General features: G+C 38.1%; 1 protein-coding gene across 1 annotated transcript in view; it reads right to left on the bottom strand.

Annotated features, from left to right (window-relative positions):
* The window catches only part of NRG3 (neuregulin 3), a 349,526-nt gene that overhangs the window by 103,678 nt on the left and 226,686 nt on the right, over positions 1–19,162 (bottom strand). The window contains exon 6 of the mRNA XM_039719599.1: positions 4,171–4,244. Coding sequence (XP_039575533.1) covers positions 4,171–4,244 — 74 coding nt within the window. The remainder of the gene's footprint in view (positions 1–4,170; positions 4,245–19,162) is intronic.

The raw sequence follows: 19,162 nt of genomic DNA, 5'->3' as shown, positions 1-19,162 counted from the left end.
AAAGTCTTGAAACACTCAGAGCAGGGATGCTAAACAAACCCTGTTTCTGGTGGCTGGTTCACACAGATTATGAGTGAAGTATGATCAGATTACAGAAGGAATTATGTGATGGGGTTGACTGCAACAGCAGGAGCATGGCCTAGTGACCTATAAACTTTACAGCCCAGTTTTATTCTTCTAGGAAATAATGAATTTATTCTGCAGAAGGATTGGACAACATTCCCAATATTTCATCGGGGATCCCTCTTTACTCAAGGTTCTGAGTCAAATGGGAATGTTAATATGATGAGTAAAAAATTAATACTGAACACTGTAAAACTGAAATACACAGTTTGCATAGAAAAGTAGCTTTCATGCTAAGAACAAAATACTTATAGGTGAAAAAGAGCAATTTGGTAAAATGAGGTAAGGTGATAAACTCATTTTCAATGCCTCATTCCCCACTTTGGAATATGCCCACAGAACAGTCAAAGCTTTAAAGGTTTTACTTTGCCTCAGTATAAAATAAAAATTAAAAGAAATATCTGCAGCCTACACACAACTTACCTTTCCGGAGCCATTGGGCTAGGCAGGTCTACTCCAGAACACCATTAAGGATAGTACAGGAGTACATTTCTACAATTCATGTCATAAATAAGTTTCCAATCCTACAGATACACATAGAGCTACAGAAAAAATTATTGTGCATGAAGTTGTATTAAGGTTGTACTTAAAATGCTGAAAATAGAAGTGTTCTACCGTTGCTGCTAGTTGTATTTACAGAGGAGGTAGCCCACACAAAGAAAGCTGAAGTAACATTCTAAATATACTTTCCTCCCAGCATGTGACTGCTGTTTCTGTTCTTTTTCTCCCATTATTATTTCCTCCATATAATGGAGAAGATGACAGAGAGAGAGTTCAGGGACTTCTCCTGCACACTGTGAGCATGGCTGACAGACTTCCTTCTCGTGACAGAGACTGTGAGCCTGGGTGGCTCTGCCATGCAGCCTTTTCCCCTACTGCTGACTTTATTATTTTGTTAGGTTCACACATGTCTGGGGCTCCCATGGTTTAGGCAAGTTTCTCTTATATTCCAAGATTATCAAACTTCTGTGTTTGGATTGGTTTGGATTCTTTTTTAACAACTTTCTCTTAGAGCCAGAAAACCTTGTCAACAGTGGAGACATTAAGGGAAGTGGAAGCTGTTACACCTGTGATGCCTAAAGGTCCAGTGACAGAGCCTGTGCCTGGAGTGTTTTGACATTAGTCTGTGTGTTTTAATTTATTTTTTTTTCCTTAGGACTTTAATCCTGTCTCTGAGCTGAAGGAAGGTAGCAGGTGGCAAGAAGCCATGGATGCCAATTCAGGAACTCTGAAACATCACCAGGAAGTTTCAAGAGTGTTTCCTGACAAGAGTCTTAAATACTTTCATCAGTTAGTTGAATTAAACTATATGTATGTGATCTAGCATGCATTAATCCATATTAAGTAATACATAATTTGTATTAATATCTGTGATGCAAAGTCAAGACCTGCCTAACATACATCTAGAATGAGGTAAGAAGTTGGTGTTAAAAGTATTGCAGGACCATAACACACTATTTTCCACTATGCACATAATATGCAGATAATAGCTATGCGGAACAAGCTTGGTTTGTTTTAGCAGGCTATTTAAAAAAGAACATAAGAAAACACAGACCAAAAAATCAATATGCTTTGGCCCATGTACATAAGTAACAATTTGATAACAAAATGGTTGCTATTTACACGTGACTGGTGCAGATTCACTTCCCAGTCATGATAAGGGTACATTCTGAAAATACAACCTGTGGTATCATAGGCAAGGTGAGACAAAAACATTGCTTCAGTACTTCATGCATGCGAACTTCAAATAACCTAGATGTTAGCAGATGTGTCATCAGCAGCACATTCACCACTAGGAACACCCTAAGCAATCCCATGAAACTCAGACACGCTGGACTTGTTCATAAAGCTTGACTGACACCAGCCAGGGCTGCCTATGTGCAGCCCAGACAAAAGAGCCCTCATCTGATTTTCCAGCTTTCAGAAATTTAGTGTTGCATTTAAAAAATTGCTTCTTTCTGAAGCCACCTCCCAATTCACCCTTCAGCCATCCTCTTTCTAATCCAAACACATTCAAGCACAAACCTAAGTTTTGGCAGTGCAAACCCAGAGCCTTTGAAGATGATAATACTGTGCTTGACTACTGTGTCAAATACTTTTTACACTCCTCGGGTTATGCAAATAAGAAACACTTCTGCCATGGAGTGCTACTTATCAGCGTGGTATTCATTTTCTTTCTCTCACCAGAAGGAAGATAACCACATTACTGATTTAACTCCTGAACAAAATGTTGTCACTGTCCAGCTGCAGCAGAAAGTTCAATTATCTTCCTTCCAGGCTTGACATCCTTAGAACAAGTGCATGTGCACACATGTACAATGAGATATATCACAATATGCCAGCACGCAGAAAGGGACCTGAACTGGCCCTGTCTTTTCCTTTTTTCAAAACAGCCAAGGCTCAAATATAAGTTAAATTTCAAAACTGACTAGAAACGTACCTAACTCATGTTAACCTTCACTCATACCAAAAGAGAGGCTCCTTTGGCCATGGGTGTGTCCAGTGGATCCACGACAATGTCAAGCCAAAGCCCCCACTCCTTACATACTCCAAATAATATAATTTTGAAGAAAATCTCAACAAAATAAAAAAATAACTTCTGTTTTCAGAAGGTATAAAAAGGATGTTTCAGCAGCACTTAGCCTCACTGTCATGTGGCTGAAAAATGCTCTGGAAACAATCCAGCCAGAACCCAACTGGAGTAAGCATCTCCTGATAAAGAGAAGCAAGTCTGTGAAACCAACAGAAAAGAAAAACCAAAAATAATGTCTGCACCAGATAAACACTATGGGGCTTTTGGTCTTGCTAGATGCAGCCTAATCTGCTAGATGCCTTTTTGGGGCTTTGTGTTGAATCTGCACAGATTTAACCTCTGCTCTTGAGAGAGTAAAGCCAGAGCCCCCTGTGAAAACCAGGTCAGACAGGTACCACCCTGTCCTGCTGTTAATCAACTGTCCTTTCACACACTCCTAGGATACAAACTACCTCTTTCTTTCACATATACAGACCTTCTATATTGGCACATGCACATAAAACTTGGCTGAGGTAAAATCTGCTTGTTCACTACAAGCTCTGCACTTTACCATTAAAGGTCAAGCTAAGGAGAAAATAAACCAAACACAAAGCAAATCATAATGGGAACTCCACAACACAAAACTACAAAGCAACAGGTGCCTTTTGAAACAGGTTTTCACATGGAAAAGCACAAGAAAATAAATTAAAAAGCACAAAGACTAGAAAAACAAGCATTGTTCTTCAAAAAAAGCTAAAACAGAACAACTAAAATCTCATTTTAAAGAGTACCCAAAACCAGAACACTTAATATGTTACAGTTTCCAGGTATATGAACAAAACCAAGAGATTGGATATGACCCTTTGTTGTACGTCACTTCATTAAAAAATGTAAGATAAGCATAATTAAATGGATTCACCTTCAAAAAATAATCTTGGGTAATATTTTTGGCATAGTTTTATTAGTCAAGAGAATTTAGAAAGGGAAACAATGGAAGAAATATGCAGATGTTATTCTGACATGCAGTGGCCAGTGTAATAGAAAGTTACTTTGTCTCCATATTACCACCTGAAAGTACATCTTTACTATTTATTTTTTATGCAAATAGACAACAAATCACTTGTCAAAGTGAAAAATAATTAACTTCCATGTAAACTCATATAAACTGTTTCCAAGGAGATTATAATCTCTTCAGCGCCACAAAATGTGCATTTATTTCCTTTTGAAGGAACCACTTTGCACTCTGTATCGTGTTTCCTTTTAGATTACGCAATTTTATGTAGAGAAACACAAATGTTTTGGCTCTGAGCAGGGACAGTATTATTGCAAACCATAAGGAATCATGTGCCCTGCTGGAGCAGCACACATTTCACAGGAACAGAGACTGGGTGACATGGTTTTACCCTTCCAAGAAGAGCATCACTGTTCGTCACACACAGCTGCAGGGACTGTCTGACTACAGGCAAAGGGTCATCTCACATGGCAAGAGCAGCCTCCAGCACGGATTGGAAAGAGAAGAAAAACATTTGACGTACTTGGATCTGACAAGATTGAGTCGGTTTTCGGCAAAAATTGGTCACAGCGGACTCCTTGGTAGCCCTCTTTGCACCTGAGGAAAAGGGGATAAATGACAAACATACGCATGCGGCAGTGAAAGGTTAATCTTAAGGCACCAAATCAACCCTGCCACACCGCCAGGGACTCGCAGAGCTACAGTATGCAAGTTACCTGGGCTCTAGTGGGAGCATGGTTATTACTGCAACACAATGAAATAATGCGTATTTCAAAAAATTTCCCCTCAAACCTCTCGATTATTTTAGGAACTAGAAAACAAACCTCATGCTAGCATAACCATTATTTTAAATATCAATTCAGTGAAACAACCAAAGAAAAATCCTGTATAAAATATGCATATTTGCACGTAAAATAAACTCTTTAGGTAACATATCACTTTATAAAGCTTCCATGCTGCACAAACCATGAGACAGACAACTTATCTTTGGCTGCCTGAAAAAGCAGGGAACAGTTAGGTAGCCATTAATTTTAATACCAGTTTATACTGTGCTTAAAAGATAAAATGATAGACATCATCAGGCATTGTTTGCAAGCAGGAAGTTTAAGATGCCTGCGAGATTAGATTTTAAAGCACATAAACCAGAATACCCTCCTGCCTCAATAAACAAGAACTGGCTTTGACTGAGATTGTAATACTATTATTTATCTTGAAGCCTTACTTTGAAGAAATTCCATTTGCTGCTTTTGAACTGTTCTCAGAAGTCTCATTTCAACTAAGTGTATCAGAATCAGATCTTTAATTATTTATTCGTCAAGCAGTTTTTCAGAGGGAAGTGATGGACACTTTAATTATAAATGATAGCACCAGGGATTCCTTATCTCCCAAAGCTCTTGCACATCACATAAGCAATATGCTCAAATCAGCATCACCACCTTTCATTAGGGTTGACAACTGCAGCTTGAATGATGTGATAATGTCAGGAGAAGAAGTTATCTGTTCCTTCACAATGTTTGTACTCAGGCTTCCTCTAAATGTTGCCTTTTAATACGCTTTTGGTTTTATAAATTAATGGTTCAATAAGAAGTGCATCTCACCAGCACCGACTCAGGGATTAGTAAGAACATTTGTGAGGAAATATGTAAATTATGTTCCCATCAGACCCAAAAATGTAGCAAAAATCTGCAGTAAGAAAAAGATTTAAAACTCCCATACATTTAATATTTCAAAACCTCCCTTTTGGCCTTTCTCCCTGATGGTTATGAGGTACTGCTTTGGAGATCAGCCTCCTCCCAGTACTTGCCTATCTATAAAATAACTGACTTGAAAAACAGTTCAGGTTTTGTTTCATTCAGATTCCATGACAGTGGCCATAAGTTATAGGTCAAGGGAAAAAAGGTTATATTAATTAAAACTGTCCACTAGTCAGAAAAACTGAAGTCCACATTTACTCAGATACTGGCACATGCATCTTTTGCCTCTGATTAGCAAACATCAGAGGCTGCCTAACATCAAATTCTTCTTCACAGTCTTGAGAGGAGCTGGCAGACCCCACACCAAAGCTTAAGTACAACCTGCACTGGTGGGGATTCTTGCCCTCCTATGAGCATTTTCTAGTAACTTTTTGACACACATTTGCACCTGCCTTGGTTATAAATACCATATTACAGACATAAGACCCTCTATCCTAAACAGTTGGTCATAAAAGCATGTGAGGAGAGAGTCACAGAGTGGTATCCCCTGGAAGAGCTGTGCCAAGTGCTCACAGTGTGCGTGGACATTTTCACTTACCTGTACCTCTGACAAGGGGAATGTGTTTCTTGCAAAATTTTGTACAGAGGTGGATGATATACCAAAGGATAATCTTTTAATGTAACACCATAACCTTGCACTCAGATAATACTATGGTGAGATTGCACCTTGAATCCTGTGTCTGGTTCTTTGGGCCTCAGTACAGGAGGGACATTCAGGTGCTGGAGTGAGTCCAGACAAGGACAACAGAGCTGGTGAAGGGAGTGGAGCACAAAGGAGGAGCAGCTGAGGGAACTGGGGAGGTTTAGCCAGAGAAAAGGAGGCTCAGGAGGGATCTTACTGAAACGAGGGTGCAGTGAGGTGAGGGTTGGTCTCCTCTCCCAGGTAAGAAATGACAGGATGAGAGGGAACAGCCTCAAACTGCACCAGGGAAGGGTTAGGTTGGGTATTAGGAAAAAATTCTTTACTGAAACTGTGTCAGGCATTGGAACAGGCTGTCCTGGGAAGTGGTGGAGTCAGCACTCCTGGAGGTATTTAAAGCTGTGCAGATGTGGTGCTGAGGGACATGGTTTAGACATGGGTTTGGGTTAACAGTTTGACTTACTGATCCTAGAGGGCCTTTTCTGCCTCAGTTATTCTACAACTTGATGGCCAAACATAGCTTGGTTTTTTAAACTGCATTAAGTTTTTCAGCAAAGATGAAAATTAAGTCTTCTAGTTCCCTTGACAAATTATTTTTTAAATCTGTGAAAGCAAATAATAGCAATAACTTTTCTGCTATTATGACACCTGAGTTCAAACTTTTGCATGTTAAGTCCTTAAGCCTTGCAGAACACATTCGATAGTTATAATGCTACAATATAATAAAAGTTGATCATGTTGTGGCATCCCATAATCTCAGCTAAAGCATCTACCATGTGTCCTAAATAGGCAGATGTGATATGCATACATGCAGCTCATTGGTATCACACCTCTACAGAAGAAAGCACAACAACCCATTGCAGAAAAGCCTATGAAAGCAGCACTGTGGTGACACATACAGAAGTTCAGGAAAGTCCAAATGAGGTCACTCAATATCACCATATGCAGTGTGAATGATCAAATACATATTTATGGATGCATTAAAAAAGCCATGAGTTACCAGAGAAACCTTGAGAAATGCTTGGGTGCAGCTCATGGTTTCAGAAATGTTCACTTGATTCTGAGAGACATCAAATTTTTATTAGAGATACCAATAAAAAAAATAGAAAAGAAAAATAACCTGGATAAGATATTGCCTGCAGTGAAACAAAAGCTCTGCTGTGCACGTGGGGCCCCTGCAGCAAAGGCTGGAAAGGACAGCCCAAGATCCATTCCAGCACCAGGAACAGCTCCTCTGCTGAAGCTCTGCACTGCATCAGCAGACCTGGGTCTAATGGCAAAGGAGTCTAAAAATTGTGCTAATTGCAGCCTCTTTGCCAAGTAAATATGAAAAGGGAATTCCCTATTTTGGATTCAGATTTTCACCCAAATGAGTCTGTCTAGACTCTATACCAAAGAAATCAACAGGATTGTATTGTTTGAATGGAATTAGTTAAATCCTGGAATTAGCTTTACCAAAGACAGGTAAAGCTAATCTGCACTGCTAAAATGCTTGCAAACTGTATATCCCTAACTGATAAGCGCTAAATTCAACTAAGATTATTTCATCATGTTTTATTCACATCTTTTTTTGGCAATGTACTTTCCCAGATGAGTTTTTAAGGTCACGAGTAACGAACTGCATTGTGCATTGCACTTAGTGAAGTCAGCCACAATGACCTCTGTGTGAAAACACACACGCAGAAACACATCTCTCATTCCTCGTGAGAAGGCTTTTTTCCCTTTTTACTTAAGCACATTTGCACCTAAGTATTAAAAAGGAAGTAGACTTTATTCATTCTTTCATTCTTTTTGCTAATGTTAAATAGTACTAATACGTGTATGCTCTAGTCAAAGAGATCACAGTTTCTGTGGACATCTTCCAGAACTGGCAACACTATGAATCCCCATCCCTTTCCTCCTTCTTTGTGATATCCATCCATCTGAAAAGGAAACAATTCTCCCTTTTCTCCAAGTGTGGTGATCACACTGCCTCTGACCAGAAAATAGTTTTTCTGCACAAAGACTTTGGCAAACATAAAATATATTAGTTAATTTCAAATTAAATTTTTGAAAATGACATGTGGCATCTCAGGGACAGACTACACCAGAAGAGAAAGCTGTATGACTATACCAGGAAAACAAACATGTCCTAAGCCAAAGTTGATTTGTGACTTTAAAAAAAAAAAAAAAGCCATAATAGCACAGTGCCCAAAAGATTAACTTATATGAACCTATAATCTGATTCTAGTCTCATAAACAGGAGGAATCCAATTTGAAAGATGGAATTAATAGTACCTATGAAAAATGAAATTTAATTTTTGCAGTGAATCCAAATCAACACACATTTCCATCCCCTTGTAAAACTGCAAATTGGCAGTCTCTAAGATGATATTAATTAGAATGATCCATCTCAGTGGATCAGTTGCAAATTATTTTCCCCTGACACCATTATGTCCCCTGTACTAACATTCAGATGCCAATAAGAGAACATACTGCTGCTCTTATTTATTCTCCAAGACAGAAATCCAAGATCATGATAAGAAAATATTCTAATAGTCTATAAATTTTGATCAAGTATTTATTTTCACACAGAGAATGCAATGCTCTTTATCCTGGGTCAGAGAGTCAGTTACACAATAAATCTATGATAGCAAGCCATGACATTATATAGGCCATTGGGCTGCCCCACAATCTAGCCTGAAATGTGCTGTAAACAATGAAAAGTAATTTCTTTGCTCTGCAGGTAAGCTAAATATAGATTTCTATGCCTGCAATAAGAATGACCTTAACTGGCGTACGTAGAAATTTATATTTATTATTTAGGTTGGTATTAGGTGATGATTTTTTTCACACAAGAAGAAAAATTCATCTTAACAGTATCAGAGAGGATATCTTGTCATTTAACACATGCAGCCAGCCTAAGTAGAAAAGAAGCTTCCTTGGTTCCTCACATCAGGCCACCAAATCATAAGTGCTCAAAGCCAGAGAGAAAGTAAACCCTTCAGAAAAATCAGTAGTTTGCAGTCTGCTGGTCAGGAACCCACCTGAGGTGTGAGAGTCACATTCAGTTTTTGTTGTGAGAATGAAGAATTAGAGACTCAAAGCCAAGTTTTCTATACTGCAGAAATGTCCTGATCATTTGAGTGTTATTTATTCTGAGAAGAAGCTTCTTTCTTCAAGTTCCACCCCTATGGTCTATGCTGTGCACAACATAAATCCTACTAATTAAAATGAAACTAAATTCAATATAAACACATAAAAAATACACTAAAATAATGTAAAATGAATGTATGGCATTAAAAAGAACAAACTGGGAATCCAATAAGGAACTGGCTAAAGACATACTGCTTCTTGAACACCCTCGTGAATCCCTTCAGATGGGAAGGCCTGAACAATAATCCAGGACACTCACCCTCCTCCTTTTTTCCTTTTTTTTTTCTTTCAAAAAAAGTCAACTATAGATAATCCCCACAACAGAGAGGCTACTTACTGCATAATGAAAGTTTCATACCCAGATGTTAACTTGATTTTGTTAAGACCTTGCAATCTATTCTGTGACTGAATTAAAGTATGTACCTGCTCTTCTTTTTCTTTCCTTAAAGAAATAGTACAACTCTTACAGAATGGACAGCATCAACTTTAAAAGGAAAACCAAAAAACCCACGTGTCTGTCAGTTTTCTTTAAAAATGTTGTAACTATTAGAAGTAAGTAGAGCAAGTAACCAGAAAGGAAATTATCTTGAAAATGCAGACAAAGAAGAGTAAAGAAAGCAGGGTGTTTTACATTATTTTCTGTAGAATCAGGCCAACTGAAACACACTAACATCATATAGAAATTATAGCCAGACTGTTAAAAAATCGTATTTATGGTTGGTACAATTCACTGTATTTCTTCAGTCTGTAAATTGCCAGTGCAGCTCTCTGAAACAGGGTAGGATCTCTATGCTCTCTGAGTAGATGGCATAAAGAGTAGAGATCATAGCTACAGAGCCCTGAAACATTGTTCAGATTTAGATAATAAAACTTGCAGCTAATTTGTTGACTCCAGTGTTTCAGGATCCTTTAGCCTTGGAGAAACTAAATGGGGACACTTTAGTAAATCCTCTGTAGGAACCACTGAACTAAATGAGGCTTTTAACATTTGAAAAGGAGTTATGTGGATTTGACTTAAATGCCTCATCCATAATTATGCTGGAACTACTGAATTATCATTCCTCTCCTGATACAGACAGCTTGCCTTCTTTGTCTTCCCTAAAAGGTAGGTCATACAAAGAAATAAAATTAAAAAGGTATGTTAGTAAAGCCATTCAAGCCATCCAGACATATGACGAGCTCCTGAACTAATGATCATTTCCCTTCCCTCAACAACAGACCAATTTTCTTTAATTTGAAGGTGTTTCCTTAAAAGAAAAAAAAAGAAAAAAGAAAGTTTCATATTCTAAATCAATGTACATAGCCTAAGAAGAATTGTTACATAATGGTTCCAGACTATTGAATTCACTTACAACTCAGGTTAGGTTTTGTATCCAAAGACATATAAATTTATTATTGATAGTTACTTGGTATCAAATTCATTTGTGGCATATCCACACCTGGATAAACAGTTCACACTGAACAGTCTTTGTGTTTTTCAAGGGATAAGAATTACCTTTGCCATCTGCCTTAATCTCCTTAACAACAAACTTTCATCTGTAAAACACAAAAAAGCTTAGAAACTGTCTGTGATATCACCTAATAAACCAAATGTTTAACCAACTAACTGAGCAATCATTTCTTTGCTGTTCTGAGTTTAACCAACCAGAAAAACTGAAAAGCTTTGATTAGGTTTCTCCACAAGATACCTCTGTGATTAATGATTTACTGTGGATGATAAATGAATATAGTCTTTCATTATGCATGGCAGTCATCAGCCATGAGAAAGATTGTGAATAAATGGAAAGTGATTTTATACCACATTCAAAGCCTCACACAGCACAGATGAAAGCCACATTCAATACTTGAAAAAACAAATGAAAACGAGACCCTTGCTTTATATTATGGCTGCCCAAGATTGCCATCTTTATAAATAAAAACCCTTCAAAACTCTTCTTGGAAATATCTGCCAGGGACTGGATCTAGTTAGAAAAAATATCTAAGAAATCAATAAAAAAGGACTAAAAGATGTAAGATTTATATTTGGTATCATGGTGTTTGGTGCCCTTCAAGAGGCCATTTGTTCAAGATGGCAATTATAACAACAAATGAGGTAATTGTAAGGAGAGGTGTAAACTCACTCCTAAGTGGCTTAACAGGTTTGCTGGATGTGTCTCTTCCCACTTTTCTCCCCACAAATATTACAAGCCCAACATTTCGCTTCAGCTACTTAATAAAAGCAACAGAGCCCTGGACTTTTTTCAAAAACTGTCAAACACGTTTTTCACTTTATTACATTGAATATTTCCCAATTCAAAAATATGACCAAAAAATATTCAGAGAAATAAAATTCTTTGTTTCACATCCAGGCTAGAAGTACAAAGGATCCTTTGTTTATCAGGGCAAAGGCATGCAAGACTTCTAACCTGCAGAATAAAGACCATTTTTCAAATTGCAGCAAAACCTTCTATTTCATTTTTTTGGACAAAATTTAAAATACACACAGGAATTCAGCTTGCCTAGTAATAACATCTACATTGAATACTGTTTGTCACAGACTCCTCTCCTAAAAAGCTCAAGGTCACATCAAGCCAGTGCTTACCTACAGAGGCAGAGTGCCTCTGCCAGGAAACCAAAACCCCTCAGTAATTCAGTGAGCCATTTGCTTTGTACCTGTTTTTGTACCTGGATTGAAAAAAATAATTGGAGCCACTCAGAGGTGTCAGTTAAAATATCCTTAACTACTACCAGATGGTCTACACAAACGATGCCCCCTGACTTTAAGGCAGGAGATAAACATGACTCTGCTACTCTATTTTCTATGGTCTGCACACACCGAATTTTAGAGATAAGAACAATTTGACATGCAGTGTAATTGCCTACCAAAGTTCAAATACAGGAACATTTTGCAGAATAACCCTTCCTTAGCATATTAAATATCATTTAGAACCCAGAGGAAGACTAGTTTTAAAATTCAAACAGGCCACTCTCTGGAGATCTATAAAATTGCTGACTAAAAAACAAAAAATCTTTAAAAGTTGCCCTATTACATAGAAAGTTGTAGTCTTGTGTAGAATATTCTTTTTTCTGAAGAAAAAACTATGTATTGCAATGACATTATGGCATAAGTATCACTATACAGATTTAGCCTTCTGAATTAGTTTCTTGTATGACTTGAAAGAATACACAACACACAAAAAATTCTAGGGAGTCAAGTGTTTTGGTCCATGAGTTATTAATGCAACTTAATAAAGTTTCACCAGCCAAAATATTTGTAATTTAGCAGGGTTTGGATGAGCATGTTTCAGACCTCAGGGTGTGTATTAGCTGCAGGAAACACCCCTTGACTACAGAGAAGTACCTGACCCATCAGTGGCATTATTCTTTATTTGTGCAAAATGGAAATTTTCTTCCTAATGGAAAATGAGGAATGTGGTTATTTTCTGTATAAGATTAAATTATGCATAGAAAGGAACAGCGCTCACAAAAGGACCTACTACTACATTTGAATGAACAATTTTCATCTCTTCTCAATACTTTCTGTAAAAGTAGGCAGTTGCATGAGAAGCCACCCATGCCCTGCCACCACCTGCCAAGCCCAACAAAAAGGAAAACTTTGAGGATTGGAATATTATGAAATAACAGTAACTCAAATAGGCAGCACAGATCTGACATGCTTGCTGCCAGAACAACTGGTCATACAAGACTCTTGCTTGATTCCATTTTCAAAATAATGGCAGCAGAAAGCAACAATCAGGAAAGTCATTGTGCCCCATTTAAGATAATTTTGTGGATTAGAATTAGTCTCTGACAAGACGTCCCTATGAAATTTGATGAATACATTTGCTTCTCTTGAATTCCTAATCATAAATCAACTGAACTGAACTCAGCTATGTGTTCCTGATAATTCTCTTCTGAATTCAGGTGAAAGAAAGGCAGCAGAGCTCACACTGCCTGTAGACAGTGCTACAAAATCCTCCCCATCACATACACACAAAAGGAGCAGCACAGGTCATTCTGATTATATTCATTCCTATTTCAAAGGAACTAATTTCTAAAGACTAAAACCTTTAGAAGGAAAAAAGCAGAGGTTACCTGCTCAGCAGCTCAGCTCCAGAGCCACCCCACACTCCTCCTGTGTGACCTTCAGCCTGTTACTGAACAGCATCATCCCTGCCAGTGCTGCTGGAATAGCAGTGTCACAAGGTCAGCACAGCCTTCTCTGTGGCTGGAATTTTTTGAGGTAAAATTATATGAGATATAATATGCATTATGAGATATGCAATAATGGTGGCAAAGCAAACACTAAAGCCATCTGGGTAATAAAATAAATATACCTTTACCATCTTCTGCAGAAAGGAGAAATCATGTACTGTCAAGCTCACTTATTCATTATGTTTTTCTTCAGAGAAAAAATACTGAGAATTTTTATAAAGTGAAGAAGCTATGTTAATGAAACATGAATTAAACATTGAGCACAAGGAAAATTAGGATATTCTAATTTTCTTTTTTAGATTAAGCTTCTAAATTATTAATTTATCATGTAACAACAAAGCAAATCTTGGCATTTCCATCCACTGTCATGCAGGATATGAGCCCCTCTCTAGAAACAGGACAGAAAGGCTCCCTGTGTTTTGGAGCACAGAATAGAAACATGCTGGCTTTGGCTGGAGTAGAGTTCATTTTCTTCATAGGAGGTGCTCCAGAGCTACATTTTGGATTTGTGCTGGAAGCAGGGTTGATAATACCAAGGTTGATAATACCAGGGATGTTTTCCTTACTGCTGAGCTGTGTTTGTACCGTGTAATGAGGCTTTTTCTGCTCCTGCCACTGCCCCACCACTGAGGGGGCTGGGGGTGCACAAGGAGCTGGGAGAGGACACAGTCAGGACAGCTGCCCCAAATGGCCAAAGGGACCACACCACATGTCATGCTCAGCAACAGAAAAAAGCTGGGAGAAGAAGAAGGAAGAGGGTGACATTTGGAGTGGTGTTGTCTGTCTTCCCCAGCCATCTCCTGCTGGGAGTGGCTGAACACCTGCCTGAGGATAGCAAGTGGTGAATTCAGTTCTTGTTTTGCTTTGCTCACATGCAGGGCTTTTGCTTTCCCTATTAAACTGGTTTTTCCTCCACCCACAGGTTTTCTCCCTGCTCCTCTTTCAATTCCCATCCCATCACCTGGGGAAATGGAGCAGCTATAAGGTGCATCAGTCTGGGGTTAAACCACAACAAACAAGGAGGAAGGAAAGCCTTGTGTCAATGACCTCTGAGGCTGGATGCTGGGTACCAGCCAAACCACAGACATGTCAAGGCCAGCATGGGTCCAGTATCCAGACATGCTCAGCTTCATCATTTAGCCTCAAGAGTTTTACTATTTTCCCTCCTTTGTTATGCCCTTAATGCTAGTAGTGCCCAGAGATTCAGAGGAAAGGCTCTGCAAGTCAGAGTGCAGCAAATCTGCAGAGAAACAGGGGCTGCTGGAAGAAATCTGATCTCTGCTACTCCCCTGTAATTTTCCACCTGGGCAGACAAGGAGGAAAGTACTCAGCAAACCAGAAGAACTTTCAGGGCTGCCTCTGGAACAGAGCATTCCAATAACAGACCTGCAAACAGCAAAGGCTCCTGTAGGTACAATTACCAGCTGAGTGCCCAAGAAGCACTTTGAAACCAACAGCTCTGCATTTGACCCAGTCTTCAACTTGTCAAAGAGACAACACTGGTGTCTTTATGACTTACAGGTTAGTTATATTTCACTGTCAGAAAATTCACTGGTACACACTTCAGTCTCATCCCTCTACCTCTCTTGATACCTTGTTCAATTCTCTAAACATCTCAGCAGCTCAAGGTTTGGTTGTTTCAGTATAATGCTATAGTAGCTGATTCAAATCCTGTTTATATCATGGCACAGAGGCAGACAGCTCAACAGAGATTACTACTCACAAATTTACCATGCTTTTTGGTAAAATTTGGCAGCCCAAGGGGTGTTCCATGATGCAGCAGTTATTTTATTAGGGTTAACTGAGTTAGCTAAACTAAGGTTACCTTGGACATTTCTTCATTCCCTTTGCTACAGACTATTCTAAATAAAATATTGCCACCCCTGATATTTTCACACCATTGCTATTTACTGGCATTTCTTTCCTCATAACAGTGTAATAACTGCATTTATACAGAAATTGATTGTTCAAAAGTCAGACCAGCCCTGCAGTGAAACAGTTTATCTCACTTTTGTGCATGGAATTGATATATGAAAATATTTATACTATGACTGGAGTAATTACTCTAGAAACTCATCATATGTCTACCTATGCCTCTAATGAGGCTTTTTTCCCCAGCTGTATGTAGTAAGTTCCTTTAAACGTCAGTACATAGATCAGAAAATAAAAAATGACCAGTCTTGCTTTTTCCAATAATACCAAATAACCTTTTCCTTCTTGGTTGTCTTTACTGTCTTTCACATTTATTAGAAATGAGACACTCATTAATTTTATTTTTATCAACTCAATGTGTTTCTAAACAGAAAAGAACAGTTCTGAAAAATATCCTCATCGTGTTTTACTTATTCCTGAAATATATTGGCTCTTCCTTTTAGAAGTTGTTGCCCCTTTACTCCCCTACACTACTTAAATGATCTACATGGTAAATTCAATTTGGATTTTATCCTGCTAAGATGATTTACAGTATATTTTTCACACAAAACAATACTTACATTTTTAAAAATGGAAAAAGTATAAAACCTGGTTTAGAGCTATGCTATTCCATTTTACAGAGAAAAAGTAAGATTCAGTAACAAAATGATGCCTTATTATATCCACTTTAAGAACTGAAAACCATAGTTCTCCAGCACAAATATATTCCTACTAAGTGCTTAGTGGGGAAGAAAACTTCTCAAAATATCTGGCTAATATTTTAATGAAATAGTTAAGATAACCAGCATAAAGTGAAGGAATCCATGTACTTGTAGTTTAAAATACTCTTAATTTACTTCATTCAAGTCTGAGTTCAAGATTCAAAAAGAAAGAAACATCAACTACACTTCAACTTGGTATTGCTTTCAATTTATTTTGTGCTAAACAATCTGTAAGCATTCACATGGGACTTGCAGTGAAATGGTTTAATTTGATTTGTTATAAAATTTTTTAAATGGAACTTGATGCAATAGAGATTAATACAGCCATGCTACCAGCTTAAGTTAATATAATGACTAAACATCTCAAGTCTTAAAAATAACATTAAGGAAGATACACACTGCTGTCCTTTTCTTTTATACACTTATTGAACTTTTTAAAGATTGCACTATTGATTTAAATCCATGGGTTTTAAATCCATGTTCACATTAACTTGTTTCTATTATTCCTCTGGAGTCAAAAAAAACCCCACAAACTGAATGAAAACAGATATCTCTGGGACAAAAGTCCAGTTAAACCTGAGCTAGAAATCGGCATTTTGAAGTCTCAGGTTAACATGATCTAATGTAAAGCACAAAATTAATTACCTAGGTTTGTTCTTAGCCATTTTGACATGCCTGGCTTTATCATTTAGCTCAGCCTAATTACAAGCTAAATGTTAAAAAGAAACAAAAACTAACCAAACAAAACAAACCAACAACAAGAACCAACCTAAAACAAAACCCAAGAAACTTAAACTTGGAATCTGAATTAGGAAATTGACATTTTTCCACTGATTTTAGAATATATTTCTTGCATTAAAAACCAAATGGCTACTACACAAAAAGAATAGAAATAAGTACATCTGCATTAATTTTAGCAGTCAGACAGGTAAAAATATTTTTTTATTCCAAACAATGCTTTTCAAATGCCTCATCTTTTGATGGTAATCATAAACCCAAGAAAATTGTTCATCTTCATCATCTACAAAAATATCATCTTGGCTTCATAAAAAATGGTTTTCCCAGATATTAAATATAAAATTATGCCTTATTTAAACAAACTCAATCTGCAAAGATTTACAATTTAATATAAAGGCTTCTGTCTCTAGAGCTGTGTCATAGAAAATTAAATCCATCAATCTTGAATTTTTTTTCCTTTGAAACTTCAAAATCTACTCAAGTCAGGAAAAAAATGTTTCAAGTAATTAGAAGAGTTTTGCATATCTATCACTGCTAATAACCTGAGTCTCAGAGTGCTGTGGAAGGGAATCAGTGAAGTAAATAATTAACATGGGTGTGTCAGGGAAGAAGTGCTTTCTTCAGCACCTTCCTGGAGCTCACTTTTGGATGGCCCCAGGCCCTTCTCTCTCCTCCTGGTCCTCCACTTTCTGCAGCTTGCTTTCACCAATTTCTACAGTCTGGCCAAGAGAATCCCTGGCAGCAGGTTTGGAACTCTCCCCCCACCCTATATTTGCAAACTGGATCAGTTCCTTTCCTGCTCTGCTCCACAGGCTGGCCAGCCCACCCCAGGAGCAGCACAGACTCTGAGTGTCACCGTCCCCTGCACGGCTCACATCATCCAGAACTGCAGCTCCCCAAGGTAAAGCAGCACCTTTGGAACCTCATCAACAGCATCAGCCTGGCACAGGAGCAGCTCTGTGGTGACTAAAGCACTGGTGGGTCTGGGATGAGCCTGAGAGATGACTGAGCTCAAAGACAAGGCTCAAGAGGGATTTTACTGATGTGCAGAAATGCCAGGGAGGGGAGATACCACAACTCTTCTCACTGCTACCCACTGAAAAGACAATGAAACCACACTGAAGTACAGAAGACTCCATTCTAACACCTCTGTTTTGCTGTGAGGGTTGTGAAATATTTTAACAGGTTGCCCAGACTATCCATCTTTTGAAATATTCAAAACTCAGGTGGAAAGTCCTGAACAGCCTGAAGTAACTGATCTGCTTGAGAGGGGGCTGGACCAGATGATCTGTAGAGGTGTCTTCCTACCTTAACAATTCCCCGACTAATGACAAGATCATTTCTCTGACAATTACAATCGTTCCTACTGCAAAAACAAACAAAAAACCAACCCCCACACCAACCCCAAACAAAATCTTCACAAATTAAATCAGTTCTAGAGAAGAAACCTTTACTGAAGCCCATTGTATTTTCTCAATCTCACTATAATTGTCAACAATCATTCAGCATGAGCCACAGATGAGGAGAAAAAAATTTTCCAAATCTGAAAATAACATTCTTTGCTTTGTAAGTAAAGTGCTCACATGAATTATGGAAATCAATCACAGAGGTTCCTTTACTTACTAAAGCAATCTAGGATCTCTCTCTCTCTATATATATATATGTCGTTTTCTTCCCTCCATGCCCCAGAGCTTGAGGAGGTCTGGTTTCATCACCACTGCTTTCGAAGCAACTCGCCTCACAGCCATAATACAACAAATAAATGACATAAATGAAATGCCATGTATGAGGTGATTATATTAGTTCCATTTCCCCCCCTTTTTTACAAAAACATTTGAGGACTTTTGACCTTTTTATCCTGTTTTGATTGATACAGTACATTGCACCCTGAGGAGATAAAAAATAGGAAGCATGAGCTAAAGCAGAGACAGAGGTAAAGCAAAAGATTGCATACAGCTTGGAGAAAGCAATTTACAGCTAAGCAGATGGTTGGGAAAAAACAAGCCATTTTTCTCGAGTCTAGCTGATGTGATCTGTACTAATTCACTACAGGAAAGCAGCGACCAAACCCATCAGCTCAATAAAAGCATTTGTAAAACACTGCACCTATTTTTTAAAACCACCTCTATCAGAAGCTTACTGAATTCTTCCTCGAGACACTTATTTCAACAATCACCCATTGCCTTTCTGCCTGTTCCTGCTATCTCTGTATATGGAGCTGAGGATTTCAGAAAAAGGAGGGCCTTTGATGACTCATAAAAGGGAAGCAGCACTAGAGTTAGATTACAATGAAAGTGCAGCAAAACCACTTCTGAAGTTCACTGTATAACTGAGCTTATCCAAGCCTTAGGCCGTCCTTGGGCAGAAGGAATATGTATACAGAACAAAGGTTTCTCAGAGCAAGTGGAAATGAAAATAAGA

This window comes from Passer montanus, unplaced genomic scaffold (assembly GCF_014805655.1).
Source record: "Passer montanus isolate IOZ18808 unplaced genomic scaffold, ASM1480565v1 scaffold42, whole genome shotgun sequence".
Lineage (NCBI taxonomy): Eukaryota > Metazoa > Chordata > Aves > Passeriformes > Passeridae > Passer > Passer montanus.
This window is presented reverse-complemented; position numbering and strand designations above follow the sequence as displayed.